The following is a 19,377-nucleotide window of genomic DNA, read 5'->3' on the forward strand; positions in this document are numbered from 1 at the left end:
CGAAATGGCAACAATCTGTATTCTGTAAACAAATGTTGAGGTTATGTGGTCATGCTGATAGACGTCAAACTGAGATTGTTAATAATGTAGATGTTGATATTAAATATACATAAAAACTAAATTAATGTGTACTAGCTTTCAATATGGCAGCCGCAGAGCACGTAGAATGTGCTAATATTATAAAAAATACGCATTCATCATTGAGAAGATTGGCATCTAAAATTGGTTATGAAAACGCTTGGCACGAACACTGCTCTGGACAGGAGAATCTTAAAACCTACGCTAATGCAATGAGACGTTTGGGTACGAAATTTTGGGAGGAGAATTCTGCGGATCCAAAAAAATTAGCAACGTCCAGAATAAAGTGGATAGCCGATCAGTCGTTCAAATATTACTTTTCCGGTGATGTAATTATCCAACGAGAAAAGGAGCTTATTATTGCTGAAAAACTAAGCCTGACTATCAATAAAGAATATATACAAAGCAATGTTTTAAAGAGTGGAGATTACTTAAATGTTATAGATGTAGGAAGTTGTTACAATCCGTTTGGGTCTTATGAGTTTATGAACGTAGTGCCCGTGGATTTATTTCCTGCTGACTCGAACGTTTTTCAATGTGACTTTACTAATGTGAAAATAAGTGACAAGACAGTGATAAAAAATCAAGTGTTGATAGAAGTAAAAGAAAATAGTTACGATTTGGTTATTTTTTGTTTATTATTGGAGTATCTTCCTTCATCGGATCAGAGAAGAACTGTTTGCTCTAATGCTTATAAGGTTCTCAAATCAGAAGGATTATTAGCAATTGCAACTCCAGATTCTAAACATGTGGGAGCCAACGCCAAGGTAATGAAAACATGGAGGTATGCGTTGGCTCTAATGGGATTTTCAAGAATCAAATATGAAAAACTCCCTTATTTGCACTGCATGGTGTTTAGGAAATCACTGCATTTAAACATTGCTAAAAGATGGGCAACACTTCACAGAGAGACGTACATGGAAGACATAATTAATATACCACAAGACTTTTTAAAGATAGATATTGAAAATGATAAAGACAACATATTATGTGAAAACATTAAATTTGAGGAAGATGGCATCGTTAATTTTTTCGAAGAATTACCTCATGCGGATATGACTGATCTGGCATAGTTATCGAAGCATCGAAAAACAAGGGAATAAAATTCTAATAACATTCTTCTCCTTTGGTACTACAGGTCGGGTGGACCTTGGCCGCCTCAAGTACACTTGTCCTCCTTTCTCCTTCTTCATTAGATCACTCAGAGCTTGAATTACTTATCCTACATTGTAAGGTGTCTACAATTTTTGTATAATTGGGGGTGTAATTACTCAAACATGATTCCAAATGTTCATCTGTTTAAGTTGTTCTGTAGTTCGATTTTATAATTTTCATTTGCGAAAACGTTGATTCGCTCAAGTATGTCGAACCAAAGTAGTCGTATAAATTTTCTGCACATTTTAATAGATTTGAATACTTATCTGCTGGTACTTAAGGGCCCACATGCTTAGCGTAGGTCAAAATGGAGCTTTTATGGTATTTTCAGAGCATAACCCTGGACATTCCTTAAACGTTGTAGATAATCTCTATAAATATAAAAATCTCGTGTCACGATGTTTGTGGTCGAACTCCTCCGAAATGGCTCGACCGATTTTTATGAATTTTTTTATGTATATTTGTTAGGTATGAGAATAGGTCAACAAGTATATTTCATACCGCTAGGTGATTAGGGTATCTCTATCCAGAAAAATTTTCTTTTATTTTTTTGAAAATTTTTTTTTTGTATTTTTTTTTATTGTTTGGCATAAAAAAATACTTATTACCTCAAATTTTCATTTTCCTACCCTCATCCTCCCATTTTTTATTCGCGATTTTATTATTTTTGTATGAACAAATTTAACCGTCGTTCGTATTTCAAACAGAACGAAATTATTTATGTTGTTGAATGACAGATGGCACTACGTCCGAGAAGAATTCATTTTGATATTTCATTCGGCAAATCACAACGCAGTGCGTGCAAAATTTTGTACGATTTATTTTAATTTATCTATTTTTATGTGCGTGTATTACAGTGCACAATGCCAGTAAGACGCAAGGGGGGCCATTTGGGCGAAAGTTATAGGTATTTTTTTATGCCAAATAATATAAAAAATAAAAAAAAAAAATTGTCAAAAAAATAAAAGAAAATTTTTCTTGATAGAGATACCCTAATCACCTAGCGGTATGAAATATACTTGTTGACCTATTCTCATAGCTAACAAATATACATAAAAAAATTCATAAAAATCGGTCGAGCCATTTCGGAGGAGTTCGACCACAAACATCGTGACACGAGATTTTTATATATATATAGAGATAATGTGGTGAAACTTTTTATATCTGATCACATATTATCTAAACTTTAAAAATAGTTCGAGCCAATTAATTTTAATTGAACTAAATATTGTAATTATTATGGATATATGATGAATTTTAAAAATGTGTAATCGATGATAATCCTATAAATTAAATAATATATATTCAAAATGTCAAGATTATTGCTCCGTGTTTCTCTGAGAGGGTTTTGAATTTTGCATGATTGCGTCGGGTGCCTACATTGTAACATAAAATTGAATTATAACCAGTGGCGGCTCGTCCATATGCACTGCGGTACTGCAGCACACCCAAGCAAATCGAGAAAAATTTAATATTATAATATACATAAATTTATGTAGGTATATTATATTAAAATATCAATATTATTTAAGCGTGTATTAAGCTCGCCCGCGCACCAATAATTAATAATTATCATAGACCGCGATATTAATATCAGAAATTGTTGCATCACGTGATTTTGTGCAGTACTATTTTCGATGGAATATGCTCGAGTGGGCGAAGGAGGGGCGCGGGGAGCGGGGCTTGCAGCTAGGAGCTTGGTCTGGTACTGTCACTCTGGAAGTATTTCGTGTTGCGTGCGGGTACAGTGGCTCTGAGCGCGACAGCTGTCGAGAGCAACTAAAAGGTGATAGACCTTTTTTTCAGGAAAAAAGACAGAAGAATCAATTTTATAATGAAATAAAAATACATATACCTACTTAATGTTTAATTTTAATAATTTTGATGTTAATAGTAAAATATAATCCAAATAAACATTTATTTTTATTTTTAAACAACCGCAGCACCCCCAGGTATAATATCCGCGAGCCGCCACTGATTATAACCCAGCGGTATAGCTAAAAAAATTTGCACTCTTGTCTGCCAAATTGTGTGAAATGTCTATCAAATTGATTTTTATGGATGATTCAAAATGAAATAATTACAAAAGATATTTTATATTTCTCATAGTTAAATGCTTAATGTGGCATTTAAAATTAATCTTCAATATTTGATTAATACATCCTTTTGTATCCAGGCGTTAAGGGGGATCCCAATATGCCAACAGAGAACCTAGCGGAAAAATGTGTATAACTTGAAATCCTTTTTAATTATATCAAATCGAGCTTAAATATTGGGACCATACCACAAGGCAATTTGTTTTACTATTGGAGAAAATTTGTGCTGTGTTTATCTTACTTTGCTGGTCGACTCGTCACGCCAGGCCCCTAGGCTAAATCAAATCAAATTTATTTATTTTACATATAATGAACATAACAAATTATAAATTCAAAGCGTTCACGACATGACATAAAATAAGTGTTAATAATTTTTAAAAATAAAAATACAGAGAAGTGTGAGTTAATAATACAATAAGTAATAAAATAAGAAAAGAAATAAAGTAAATAACAAAATAAAAGTAGATGGAAGCACACAGAGTGAACTTTGATAGACCCAGCGCTCGAAATGGAAAAGTTTACGAACCGGAGCGCTCGACAAATTTTCTGAAGATATTTACATAGTCATCAAATCGTATGTGTATTTTATAAAAATAAATGTGTCAGATTTTCTATTCTATGGCCTATCTAGCTCAGACGGTCAATATATTTTTTCCACGAGACGGAGCGATAATTTTACAAATTTCACGAGCCGGAACGGCGCTCCGGTGCGTTCCGTTCCATTTCGAGCCCTGGATAGACCCTATCTTAAAAACTTATAAAACAACGTCCACCTAAATTCACCCTCACGTAAGTGGAATATATCAATATCCGAAGCGATTTCATTAAACATGGTTATTGCCCTCCTTATTGGCATTATTAATGGAAGGTTAGTTCTGCACCGTGGGAGAACAAACAACGGATGTCCTCGATTCCTAAGGTAATTATCAGAGACACACAAGCCAACACCACCAAGAATGGCAGAGTTCACATTTACGCCGCGTATAAGTCTGAAAAAATATGTAGCTAAATAAAGAGAGACCGTGTCAGCCCTGGTCAGCCACTAGAGCCGTGTCAGCCCCCCTTGCGGTGGCCATGGCCTACTCCCATAGGACGTAGCTGATTTTAACATTATTGAATGATAATTGAGCATTGTTATTATATTATCGATATTATTTAAAGAAACAAAAACATAAATTTATGGAAATATGTACCCATCTTTTTCTGGTAATTTTTTTATGACTGAATTTTTTTTGACGAACCAGTTGCGTTACTTACGTAAAAAAAATCGCCGCTGGTTTTCATTATTAAAACGAAATTATTACGATTTCATTAGGCGGGTGGTACATGTGTCATTTCGGTGGAAAATGCAATCGTCGCTGCGCTTATAATAATAATGAATATATACGTATATAATATGATTAATATAATGCACTTACACAATCTATAAATAATACATCTCTGATTTGAGTAAATAGTATTCTGGACCGAATTCGATTTGCCAGTCAGTTAACGCCATTAACGAGACATTTTAGTGCTGAAGTTAGTTTCAATGGTAGGATTTGCCGCTGATATACATCATCATGGCTAATACAAATTTCCACACCTTGGAATTATGTATATTAAGAAAACATAACTTTAAGATGTGTGAATGGTGCAAAGCTGAGCCAAGCCATAATTTCAGATTAGTGTTGTGTGAGTCGTGGTTGTGGTAGGATTAATACTTAACATTGATTTCGCTGCATATGACAATAAATGCATAAAAGTAAATACGAGATATTCATACCTCCTCCCCCCTTTAACATAAATACACTTACCTAATATGAAATAGATTTTAAAAAAATCATGAAAATCGGACAAGGAGGCTTAAATCCAAATCCGATAGTTGCCAATGCATTTTCTATTTTATAGTAATACAAGCTGAAGTACCCGGCTTCGCACAGGGTCGCTTCGTGAATACATTTATCTTAGATATTTAAAAAATAATAAAAAGTAATTATATTTTTAATATTAAAATATCTGTGTATGGCAATATGAAAGTAATTCTAATAGGAGTAAAAATCAAACAAAAGAACACTAAATTAAAATCGAATTCAAAATATGCAAACGTTATTAATAGTACCTATTACTGTGTAGTAAAAAATTCAAAATTGGATGGAACAAATAAACAAACTTTGTATTTTATATAATACTAATTTAGAAACCTTCGCAGGTGTGCGCACAACAACTGACGAAAGTTTCATCGCAATCGGATGAATGGTATAGGAACGCGTAGGAATAGAAGAAGATGATTTTCTAATTCAGAAATCTTCGCGGGCTAGCACACGACAACCCACCAAAGTTTCATTACAATCGGATGAATGGTATAGGACCGCATATGAATAGAAGAAGAAGAAGATGGTTGTACTAATTCAGAAACCTTTGCGGGTGTTACCACAACAACTGACGAAGGTTTCATCGCAATCGGATGAATGGTATAGGAACCATACAAATAAAAGAAGATATAATGAAGAAGAAGAAGATGGTTTTTATAATTCAGAAACCTTCGCGGGTGTGCGCACAACAACTGACGAAAGTTTCGTCTCAATCGGATGGATGATAAGGAACCACACGAATAAAAGAAGATAGAATGAAGAAGAAGAAGATGATTTTTCTAATTCAGAAACCTTTGCGGGTGTGCACACAACAACTCACCAAATTTTAATCGCAATCGGATGAATGGTATAGGAACGCATACGGGACAGACAGACAGACATTCATTTTTATATATAAAATATAGCCTATAACCTTCGCGCAAGTGCAAGCAATAACTTGACAAAGTTTTATCGCAATCGGTTGAACGGTATGGCAGCGCATAAAATACGAACAAACAAACAAATATTGATTTTTATATATTAGACAAGCTGAAGTACCCGGCTTTGCACAGGGTCGCTTCTTAGATACATTTATCTTAGATATTTAAAAAAATAATAATAAGTAATTATGTTTTTAATATTAAAATATCTGTGTAATACAATATGGCAATATGAAAATAATTCTAATATGAGTAAAGGTCAAACAAAAGAACACTAAATTAAAATCGATTCCAAAATATGAAAACGTTTTGACTTTGACGAAATTATCGTGTTTAACAATACAGCTCGGTCTTCCTGTGTATTCGATGATGATGGATGATGGTAAAATAGGCAGATTAGTTGTTTTTTTATATTATTTTTACAAATGACCACTTTTACGCCTAACTAATGGCCGAAGGATGTTGGTAGTGATAAAAAAGTATTGGTACAGACTCACCCAACTCGCAACGATATTTTATTATATCAGGGTTGACAACATTAGTTCATAAAAATGGTTAGTTACGATGTCTAGAAATTAATATCAATTCAAATACATAATTATTACACGTACAATAATGATAGTATTGCCGTAAAACTTATAAAGTACCTACAATTAAAATTAGACAATACTAGTTATTATTTAAAATAAAACACACTAGTATATACTATAATATAGTATACGAATAATTTCAATATTTAGGATTGGTTTCGTCCGCTTCAGAGTGACACTGTAAACTGAACTTAGTGAGGTATAATGCATTTCCACCATTAAATGACAGTTAAGTATTTAAGTTTTCCCGATTAATATATATTATAATTTTTAAATTCATTTATTTACACGAATGAACTTCAGCAAGTTATAAACATGACAATGAATATATTAAAATAAAAAATGCATATAAAATATATACAGCCGAACTTGATTATTATGAGGAAGATGGGACCGACTGAATTTTCTCGTTATAAGCGGTACTCGTTATATCAGAGAATATGTATTTTTAACTGAGCGGTCACATAACAAAAAAAGTCGAAAATAAAAAAATCTGAAAACCATCTTAAACACCCCGAAACCATGGCCTTCATAAACTATAAAATAAGTAGTTCATTGTAATGAACGCTGGTAGGTACCTACCGACTTCACAAACCTTGGACTTTACAACCATATGCGTGGATACTTTTTCATTATTGTCGGTGAAAACAACAATTAGGTAGGTACTTAGACATTTAACTAGTGTCATAAACGTAATTTGTCCCCGGCGGCATCCTGTCCGATCGGATTTATTACTTAGGGTCGAAATTTTTTTAAACGATCGACACATTAACAGTATTTTAGCTCGGTATATCCGATAAGTTGGTCGTTATAATAAATCAAAATGTCAACGAATGTTTCCTCATTACATCCGAGATCTCGCTATATCCGAGATCGTAATAACCGAGTTCGACTGTATGTATGTATTTATATGTATATCATTTTGATTAAAAACAATTGTAGATTTACGATAACTTTAAGACAAGTCAATCCCGTTGATCCGTGATGAAATCTCGTTATAATTTACCCAATAGACGAAATAAAAAAACAGCGAGCGGGATCGCACGATAAAAATATAAATAAGTATTAAGTTTACTACTTGCGGTTAGGAAAATGTCCGAGAATGGAGGGAAAACATAAGTCTCACTTCTGTCACGTGTGCCCGCCACCCACACGCGTGCATTTTTTATTTTCGTTCAATGAGTCAGACAGCCACGCCGTTGCTCACTTATACATAGTCTAATTCCTAATATCTACTCGATGCTAGAAATTGCAACCCTGCTTTGATTAGGGTTGTTTTGTGATGTGGATTTTTTTACTCCTTCTTTGTACGTTCGATAAACCCTTTTTGATTGCGACAATAATACGGTAAGGCATGGGATTTATTGGATTCAATTTATCACTATAAATTTCGGACAGTTAATTAAAAGCACGAAATTATGAGATGACGAAAAAGAAGAAAAAAAAAACTGGACACACCTAATATAAAGACACACGCAGAGTTGACTTTTATGACACGCAATAGACGCAGATAGGCAATAAAATTACATGTATACATTTTACTCTTTACGTTACAGAAAATTCAAAATAAGATTTGCGATTGTGATTGTTTTTTGCAATAACCAATTAGTAAATAAAGAAGATTTATTTTTCCATCCATTAAAATATACTTATCACAATATACTTGGCAATTTGATATGTGATATTTATTAGAAAACATAGATTTTAATTACACATACTAAATTCATATTTAACAACTTACGTTGGATACATAGCTATCTTATTTTAGTCACTCGAGACAGTGATTCCCAACCTGGTTCTGCGAGTATTCTCAAATGATTGCTAAAAGGTAACTGGAAACCCTTTTGGTAATCGAATACAAACGTGCTATAGTTGCAGCATAGTATTGAAATATATTTAGATAATTGATATAGGACCTATACTAAGATAACATATATCCAAAGTCATGGTAATAAATAACACTCTTTAATATTTATCAAAAATATTAGTTTAGTATTATTTACTAACTCTACTGGCAGAGACGTACCGTGCAGGTAGGAAAGTCAAGCGTTGTTTAGGGACAGTATTAATAAATAAAATAAGTACGTAATGCTAAAAATATAACTTTTGAGGAGATGACCAAATGTTCGCCTGCGGCACTTGCGTGCTATTTTGCGTTTCTGGGTATTTTCGGCGTACATTTGTGGCCGTGTATTTCAGAATTTATTATAATGCAGAGTTATATATGTAGACATTAATGAGAATAAATAGCTTTGTTTATTATTGGTAAAAGGAATCAGCTCTCGAAATATATATTTTTACGAACCAGAGCGCTCGATAATTGTCTGTAAATATAAAGTAGTATAAATTAGTTTAATAAAAGTATTATTTAAACCTCTGACATGTATGTCTACTGAAGATTATGACCGATAAAATCTTGAGTCTATGAAAAATATAATGAAACATTGACAAGGAAAAACAGAAAGAATGTTTGTTCAAAAGAAAAACCTAAAAATTGAAATCGCTCTTAAAATATGTTTAGCAAAATAGCACAAACGCTCATTATTGCTTATAGAAATATGGATTAACTACAAATCATAATTATTGTTTTTTTTACCATAATAATATGTCTGATAAGTTTCGTCTTAAACTTTAACAAAACTACGTGCAATGACTGTAATTATTTTATTTATAAATTACGAAACAGAACGCAATAACAAAAAAATCCACGAGACTGAGCGATAGTTTTGAGAATATCACGAACCAGAATTTGTACCGATTCGCTCTGGGCCATTTCGAGCGCTGGAAAAAAGGTTTTTGGAATTCCGGTCTACTTTTGATTGATTATGATAAAGTATTGATCATACTGTGACTATATTAATAACAGTTTGCATGTTAGATCATACATAATGTTTGATTTTCATACCAAGGATAATCAGAACTGAAAAACTACCCCAGTGCGTCTATTCTATACTTATCGACCGCTAAAGTGATAAATATTATCAAGCTTATGGTATGTTTGTATAAAAGCATTAGCACTTATTGTAGCAATTATAATAAGTTGGTTGCAATTGTAATTGTTACAACAATAATAATGCTAATACTTTTATACGAACCTACCCTACGTTTGATAATATTTATCACTTTAGCGGTCAATAAGTATAGAATAGACCCACAGGACCTCAAGAGCAGAAATTTGTCTCGTTTCGTACCCTGTATACCTATATCTCCTCAGCCCCACAATATACACCTTCTACTCTAGCCTTATAATACGTAATATTATGTTAAGACGGATACGGAGGGCATAAAATAATCCATGGTGCATAGCACAGGACAGAGTGTAAAAAATGGGTTCACTGTATTTAATTCCCGAATCAATTCGATTGAGTGTACGGACGCGACCGTAAAGGCACTGCATGTCTCGGGGTATGCTTCTTTATTGTGGCTATTGTCCGAAAATGAGGCCATTACCGCATTATGTGGGGATGATTTGGGATGAATTGTTGACTTTCGACTTTTTTCTTTCCGATCCGGCCGTGAATGGGCACTCAGCCCTTGCGTTTAACAACAATGAAACTATCTGCATAATATAAGACATTTAATATTAACTCCGCATTTATCTCGGTAAAAAAATAATAGACAATATTGGATCAGGGATTTTAAATGAAAACATTCATACTTTTTACCTACCTAAATATTTATTTAATCAGTCGATGTTTTGAATCAGCGCCATCTTTAGAGTAATAAAGCCTGAGCATAACTTTTTGCACAAGCAACGAGTGGTCCACTGTTCAGCTGTCGAAATCAGATTCCAGATTGCTTGACATATTGATTCGCCCTTTCTCGTTTCAAATTGAATTATAAAAAAATCTCAAATCAAATATATTAACTATCAGTGTTATTTATAAATATTATACATTACTGTTATTCACCAGCTGTCAAATTCAGACTAGTCCTTCACACAAAAACTGGTGGTAATATCGATTTCCAAAAAATATGTAGCATTACATTACATTACATGCATTACATTTGTAGAAGGTGTGTTAATGCTAGTGTATTATTTATCATGTAACTCATCTATCCAAATCAAACCATTCCCTGTGTGAACACGACAGACGCGTCAGTATGAGCACTCTATAGAACAATGACAGGTCATCCATAGACAACAACGGGACTGGCGGAAAAAGTAGGACCAGTCGTTGTGAATGTATCGGCTTTCTACTTGAGTCGGCAATGTTTGAATACATCGGCAGTACAGGTAGATCACGACGTTCATGCATTCTACTTTCATTCAATTCGCGATTTTGTATAAAGATATTTAAAAAAAATAGATTTTTATCAATATTGCAAAAAATAGCATTATGTAACAATATGATCCCAATGGAAGAATATTATATCTCCAAGGTAGTTGATAAAGACACAGCATGTTATAGAACTCTTTATAAACAACAGAATAAGACGGATGGTATTCAACTGTCAAAGAAAACTTATTAATATGTATATACCTATCGACTGCTTAATCTGCAAACCGGCTAACTCCATTTGGGCAAATTGTTCAGGAAGGAGGAAAAACATGTTAATTTAACTATCGAGTGGAATTTAACAATTCCAAAAATACACTTGGTTATTTTTTTACAAATAAGCTGCACTATAAATTATTACACTATTTTAGCTTACCTTTTTTAAATAAAGAAAATTGATATAAATGCGGAGTTGTTCCATTTACTGGATATTGGAAGCTTGTCACCTACAGTTGACTGTTTTGTGTGAATAACGATAACGCATTTATTTATAGGTTTAGGAGTTTTACATTTTATGTGAGCATAGAATATGTACATGCTTTGTAACAAAATGCCACCAAAATCTTATTTTTGGTCAAAAGTGAAGTTGGCTGGTTTGCAGATTAATCAGTCACTATGTTTTCCATAGGTAATAAAATAAATATTTTAAAATTCATTTTCCATGATTGTTTTACTTTGTTCAAATCTCGCAGATACTTTCAGCACATTTTATTGTGTTTCAATTAAAATACTGGCTGTAAGAGTGTTTTTCTAACTACTTCCTTTTTTCTTCGATGTTTCAGGCTCATAATGGATAAATGGAAATAAACTTTGCAACGAGTTCAAAACGTCATGAACAGACCAAAAACCAAACATCACTACTCCTGAAATCTTCAAGGAATATATCGCTATTAGAATTTATAGTAAACTTGATGGAAATCAGTTTTCATTTTCTAACCGTTTTTTAGTTTCAAATTTACCGTAAACTACTTTCTATTTAAATGAACATGTTGAATATGATAATGTTTAGTTGCATTCTTCACTTGAGCTATACATAAATTTACATCTCTGCCCTCGTAGCCGACTTCATACATTTTCTGTATACCAACGATACTTCCGAAATTCCGTATACAGGACGTGGTAATGCCGTGACAATACATTATTTTCAAATTGGCAGCCTTGACGAACTTTAAAATTGAATATGTTACAACTTTATATACTTACTTACTATTTAGTTGAAACTGAAGCAATGGGCAAAGTAAACGCCCCAATCTATGACGGTGATGTATTTACGATTGCATTACATTTAAAATGTGTTTAAATCTCTATTTAAGTTATTCTGAGATCATAATTCTTGAAAATTGTTTTTAATTATATTTTAGGTTGTATAAACTGACGACAATTCATACATAATTTTGAAAAAACTTCTGATAAAATATATTATAACCAATAGAAAACATATTTAAAAAATAATTAGAATGATACCTACATTCTTAAATCTTGTGAATTATTCGTTGAATAAAAAAATTATTAGCAAGTTCAAGTAAATTGCAATAAAAAATCTTGGAGTAATCCATGCCGTCGGTTAGTAATTAAAGTAATTTCTACTTTGATTTCAAATACAAAACCCGATCGCCAATAGTAGATCTATTTGGAAAGCGCTTCAGGGAGTATTAAAAGCCATTAGTTAAAATTTGTCACAATTAAGTATGACTCCTTTAGCATAGTGGTTCTATGTGCATGGGTGCAATACCCGAGAGATACAGGTTCGATGGGGTGTCTTACTTTTTTCAAAAATATTCAAAAAGAAGAACTATACCAATCTTGTGAATTATCGTTGAATAAAAAAAATAGTTAAATAGTTAATAGACTAAAATTCACTTACCGGTGGGTATTAACTGATCAATTTTTAATAAAAAAAAACACAGAATGTAGGTAGATATGTGTAGTACTAAATTTATTTGATTCAACAAGAATCAGTACCGGTTACGACTGCTTGGAAAGACATATTTTTATATAAAAGATTGTCGCCAATATTAATGGAAATATTTGAAATCAGTTGCATATTCTTAGAAAATTTCGTCGTGATTAGTGAGTACATTGATAGCGTAAACGGCGAAGTACAGTGCCCTGAATGCTATGGTTATGGGTTTAAGCCATATAGATATTAAATAAAAAGAGGGGCAAGAAATCGGCTTTCTAATACAACTGAATGAAGCAGGCCAACAATAGCCGACAACTTACGAGAAATAGCGACGCGATTAAAAAAATGCAGGGCATCACGGATGATTTACTTTGGTCATTATAACGTACCCATAAAATATAATGTTGACGTGGAAATTTGGCTGCAACTTGATTACCAGCCCGCCTCACCATACTTTTTCACCATACCAGCCTGCTTCACCATACTTTCATATAACCTGCCGCCCCTAGGTTTAAGCGCTATTCGGTGTATCTACCTTTTTTAAACATATATGTTTTTTTGTGGGTTGTGAAAATATATGTAGACATTTTCTCAATCTCGAGAATGTCCTATTGAAGCGGATCTAATCGTGTTTCATTTTTATTGAATATACCTACATACACGTTTCAATAAAAACGTTACGCACTCATATAAAATCTTACTGTCTTAGCTACCGCGAAACGTCCATTATACAACCCTGACAGAAATTATACCGTGTCTAGTGTATTCCTATTGTTGGTGTCCTTTAAACTGTATTGAGAATAAAATTTGATATTTACTTGAAAATGATGAAGTCTACATTCCTAACAATGCATTGTTTACAAGCCGAAGATTTGAATACAATACAAAATGTTGGTCCATTTTAATATGAAACATAATATTTTGGAAAATAAAATACAATAATAGGACAGATGGAATTTGAAATAAATAAACCATAGGCTGCGATGTGATGCGCAACATAATAAATGAACATACTCGATGCTAAGCAGAGCATATGGGCCTCCGCAGAGTGGTTACATGTTAATTGACGTAATACATTTCACCGTAGCACAGTTCGCCGTGAGCTTTCTTATCGGAAAGAGATGACCGTGTACTTATAGTACGGTCATCTCTATAATATCACCGAGATGAAAAAACTACGCGTTGTTCTATATTTCTAATTTAATTACATACCTACCTATTTTCTATTGTCTTTCCCTTGTATTTCGGTAGTGTTATTACGTATTTTGTGTTTTAAGTGTTTTCAAGTCGGTTTACAGGAAGTAAGGCGGAAACCGCGTCAATTTTCATAGCCGATTTTAGCAAAATTCACGAATTCAAGAATGGAAACCTAACCTAACCTAACAAATAATCCAGTAAATCAGCTATTTTCAAAATTTGTTTGCCGTTGGCTTCCTGTAACACCACAAGAACCGTGTTTTATTTAGACATGAATTTTATCTCAGTACTAAACGACCCAAAGATGTTGACGGCCTTTAATATACGACCATTATATTTCTGATATAACATTTCACGGTGAAGTGTGATACAGCGAACGCATACGTACAAATTTACGGACACGCCGCAGGGTAGGATTATGTTAACAGATTTTTCGTTTTACGAGAAATGGATATTAACCACTTGATATTGACTCCAGAATATGTATGGGTCCAAACACACTTTGAAAAAACGAGTTGAGGGTTTCCCTGACCCGAGATTTGAACCCAAGACTTTACAGATCGACACGTCACCACTCGGCCATCGCGGGTAGGGATATTGAACATTGTATAAGTGAAATCATTAGAAGTTGTATCAAAATTTATTATTTCACTTAACACTTACATACATTATTTAATATATTTTAATATATGCTATTGGATTTTTATTTTATGACGCAGGTGTTTTTTGTCTGGACCAGGCTTTGCAAAAAATATTCTTATCTATTCTTGTCATTTTTCTGTTGTCAATTTTTTCATGCGAAGCACTGATTACCAATAAAAGTATTTAGAATGGAGAATATATAATATTTATGTACCTATTATGAAAGTCAATAAAAGAGTGTACTACAAAATGGGATGTTTATGTCCAACGAATATAATCGTAACCCAGGTTGCATAAGCAATCGGCATCTCTGATTGGTGGAAGACAGCGGAGGATAGAGCAAAATTTATGCACCAACTTATGCTGCGATTGCATTATGATCACGTCACATGTAGAGTTGGGTATTTCCCGAGAAACTCTCAATCTCGAGATTCGGGATTTCCCGAAATGATGAAATTTTGAATTCTCGAGATTCGGGATTTCCAGAACTGAATTCTCGGGAAATTTAAAAAAACCTGTAAAAATCCTGAAATCAGTGTAAAAACAGACGAATTTCAAAAAAATATGATTTTTTTATTTACGTAAGAAGACAAACAAAATAGAAGTAGGAAAACAAAAATAATTAAAAACATTACTTATTAAAATGGAATTTCAAAAAACACATACCGCCAATTGCTGCGTCTGACAACCGCGTACGCTTTTGAGACACAAAATTCCCTGATGTTGCAAAAATTGCGCTCATTTTTCGACGTTGGCTATTGCGTTTTAAATGCCCCGATCAGTCTTATTTTGTGTTTTCTGTCCACTTTTTTTCATATAAAGAAATGGTTTTTTCAATTAATATTTAATAATAAAGAATTCCCGAATCACGAGAAAAGATTCTCGAGATTCGGGATGGAAAACTCGAGAATTCCCGTCGGGAAATTCCCGAAACCCAACTCTATTCACATGCTGGCACGGCGATAAATTTAGTCTATGGTTTCTGGTCATTCCACAGAATATTTTGAATCATCATTATCTCTATAAATTCAATGATGGAGAGTGCCAACTCTAATGTATTAGTATTTTGAATTATTATTCATTACTCATGCTAATTTCAATTAATTTTAACAGTTTCTACGTGTGCGTACGTTAAAATTACTTGCGATATTGCATCCATAGACAATAATTTAATAGAAAATCCACAGAGAAACCACTAGAAACAAAGAATACGCGGTTTTGCGAAAATATGTAGGCCTGCAGAAAATATAAAAAAAAAACGTTCATTGATAAGTGCGTGAGGTGACCTCATTGTTGTTGCTGGCGATTTCAGGAGATTTTGCTAACTGACAATAATGTTCGTTTAAAAGAGGTTCAAAATGTGCTATGCGATGGGAGCATCAGTCTGATAACATTTTAAATACCAAGAAAAACTTATTTTTACTTATTTTTAGTTTTACTTTACACATTTTCCCCCGTAGCGGCAGCTTACTCTGACAGCACGTAACGTGATGATAATGTATTTGAAGCATTACTAGTAACTAGACGATGACGACGAATACAATAATTTTATTTACTTACGTTGAAAGTAAGTACGCGGATAGTTTAAGTTTAGATCATCTATATTCCATACACATAATTTTGACAACGATGCCTTCTAGTGTAATTATTATTTGGACAGGCAATCATTTAAAAGAATGATAAAACTTCACGTTTTCCAAATACAAAGTGTGATGGATAAGAAACTCAGACTGACTTATGTGTCTGGAACTCTGAAACAATGGCTTTTATAAAATATCTGTAACCGATTGTGTTAAATCATTTTGCACCTTTATTGTTTGAGAAAAACAAATGCACTCTCAGAAATTTCATTTTAAACTGTCGATATTTTCATGACAGATAGCTTTAATCTTCTCAAACGCCTCCGAAAATTCGTAAACTGTTATTAAGAATTGCTCACACTTTTAAATTTATTATTTTCACTTCTACATTCTCGAGACACGTTAGGAATACATTTAATTTATTTTCAAGAAAATCTATACACAATTTAATTTCAACACATACGTCTGCGCATTGACTACTAGTGGACGCACCGTATGAAGAATAAAAACGCTCTTGTAAATATCTGGATCATAGAGATAAATAGAATTTATACAAATGATATGGTTGAAAAACGAACTCTTTATATGCTAATGCTTTATACGCATTTGCGGCATGGCAGGCGAGGTGGACCGCCTCCCCCAAGGGGCGGCACACTTACCGTTTTTTTCCAGACGTATTCTGCAGGCACCAAACTAGAAGACTCCAACCTTCGCACTGGATTAGCCAGTTCCTCACCGGCCACGGCAACTTCGCCGCCAGGCTCCACGAGTTTGGCTTGATAGTAGATGGGCCGGGTTGTACCTGCGGGCATGACCACCAAGATGTTGAACACATCCTCTGGGATTGCCCGCTTACGGCACTCGGACGAGCGGAGCTGTTTGCCAGGATCCGTCCTCACACGGGCCCAATTGGTCATGGAGATCTGATAGCAACCGAGGCCAACTTTGCGACATTCGAGAAATTTGCAGCGTCGTATTGGTAGCGGGATAGTCCCGACTCTTCTGTAGACTCATCCATTTCAATTCGTGACACTCAGTATGCGGGTACACAAAGCGCTTAACGTCAGCGAACAGCAGAGCCAGTCCAAAAAACAAAAAAAAATCGGTACTGTTCGGTTATACCGGAGGCAGCGGAAAACGCATTTTGAAAATAGTCGATAAACTGGATTATTTGTTAGTTTGGGTTAGTTTAGGTTCGGTTAGGTTGGGTTAGGTTAGGTTAGGTTAGGTTAGGTTAGGTTAGGTTTGGTTAGGTTAACCTAACAAATAATCCAGTTTATCGGCTATTTTCAAAATGCGTTTTCCGCTGCCTCCGGTATAACCGAACAGTACCAAAAAATCTTTTTTAACTTTCTTCTTTAAGCACTACGGTGCATGGTTGCAGCATCAGTCCCGTGCGGCTCCGTCACTTCACAAATCACTTCTTTCAGACACGTTTAAAGCGTCATGGAAAGCGGCCGTGCATATCCACGGCTGTGCATATATGACGGGTGGTGGTGGGAACTTTAACGTAGTGAATATTGTAAATTTGCGTTCATATATTTACGGCAATCAACGGCGCTCAATTTTCTATGAATTTTTCACGTAGGGTAACTTAGCACACAGCGAAGTCCGGAAAAAAATAAAGCAATAAAATACATAGTCATATTATTACGGCTGTATATACATGACGGGTGTAGATGAGGAATATAAAATCAGTCATATTATTATTGTGTAGAATTTTATATGCGAGAGATCAGAGGCAGAACCAACACAATATGTAGATTCTGTAAGTGTTTACAGTTACACTCATAATTATTTAATGTTATCATAATGTTGAAAAGTTAATTCCCAGCGGTGATTTTTTTGACGCAAATGAGGCAATCGATTCATCAGGAGATTTAAAAGAAGGTCTCGACACAGTTAAAACACCCATACAATAATTAAATTAACTATAACAAATTAAAAAAAGCGTATTTCTCACACAATGATTAGAAAATATTATTGTTGTTTTAATTTAATAAAGCGCATTTTTTATAGTACTTATTCCACTAAGTATAAGAATAAGTACTACAAAAAAATGCGTTTTATTAAATTAAAACAACAATACAATGCAGTTTCACCATGAATTGACAGTTAACAAAATAAAAGAAATTAGAAAATATTACCCGAAATACAAAGCTAATTTAACTAACACCAATAGGGCCCATAATTTAACCACTCAAGCAGGTACGTATATGTAAGTATATAAAAAAAATAACCATTAATATTATTTTTTACCATCGCTGTCGTATAGTAATAATAATAATTATTATTTTTAGTTAAAGGACGTGATTTATGGTTTTTATTTTATTTTTTAAAATCAGTCGACATCCCTATTATAGACAACACTGTTAATTCCAATTCTATATTAAACAAAAGTTTGTCAATGGCCACCGATAAAATGAAGCTGTAACTGCATCAAGCCAACTTTTCCTCCATCAATTCTGAAGATAAATTATATTTACTGTCGTAGACATCTTAAATCATGGAGGCTGCATGTGAAAGTGTTATTTTTTGGCAATAAGGAATGGCAATAAATAAACACACGATTGTCGGAATCCTGCAGAGAAAATAATTGCTACTAGGTATATACATTGCCAAGAAACAAAATTAATTCGACAGAAGTGATTCGCATATTGATTAATGTGATGTACCTATTAATTTTATATGTTAGTTATTTCAATAAAAACAACAAAACAAGCGTTCTAAAATTAAAAATGGTATTTTTTCATTACAGACCTACAAATTTATCTGTATAATGGCCAAAAATGGAACTACGAACTACCATAGAACGCCATTTTGAAAATTTCATTCGAATGTCAGATTTTGTCCAGTTACGAGTCTTGATTGGGTAGTCTTCGACAGTGGCTCCCCCATCCCATTCTTCAGATAAGTTTGTAGGTCTGTAGCTCTATTCGATGTAAATCATGGTAGATTCGTTTTTAGGAACAATGGATGTTAGCTACATGTTCATGATTGGATCCAAATACGATAAAAACAATATTTTAATTTGAAAGACGCAGGATTCGATTCAGCGACCACAGACAGGTTCAGAAGCGGAC

The 19,377-nt window shown here is 33.6% G+C and overlaps 1 protein-coding gene across 1 annotated transcript; it reads left to right on the forward strand.

Moving 5' to 3' along the window:
• The first annotated feature begins 40 nt into the window (after positions 1-40).
• Positions 41-1,598, forward strand: Samtor (S-adenosylmethionine sensor upstream of TORC1). The gene has a single exon (XM_085956603.1). The coding sequence runs from the start codon at positions 144-146 to the stop codon at positions 1,149-1,151; it is 1,008 nt and encodes a 335-aa protein (XP_085812729.1). The 5' UTR covers positions 41-143; the 3' UTR covers positions 1,152-1,598.
• Positions 1,599-19,377: the final 17,779 nt, after the last annotated feature.

Source organism: Rhyacophila brunnea, unplaced genomic scaffold (genome assembly GCF_057557595.1).
Source record: "Rhyacophila brunnea isolate RB1 unplaced genomic scaffold, BYU_Rbru_1.0 scaffold_6, whole genome shotgun sequence".
In the NCBI taxonomy this organism is placed as follows: domain Eukaryota; kingdom Metazoa; phylum Arthropoda; class Insecta; order Trichoptera; family Rhyacophilidae; genus Rhyacophila; species Rhyacophila brunnea.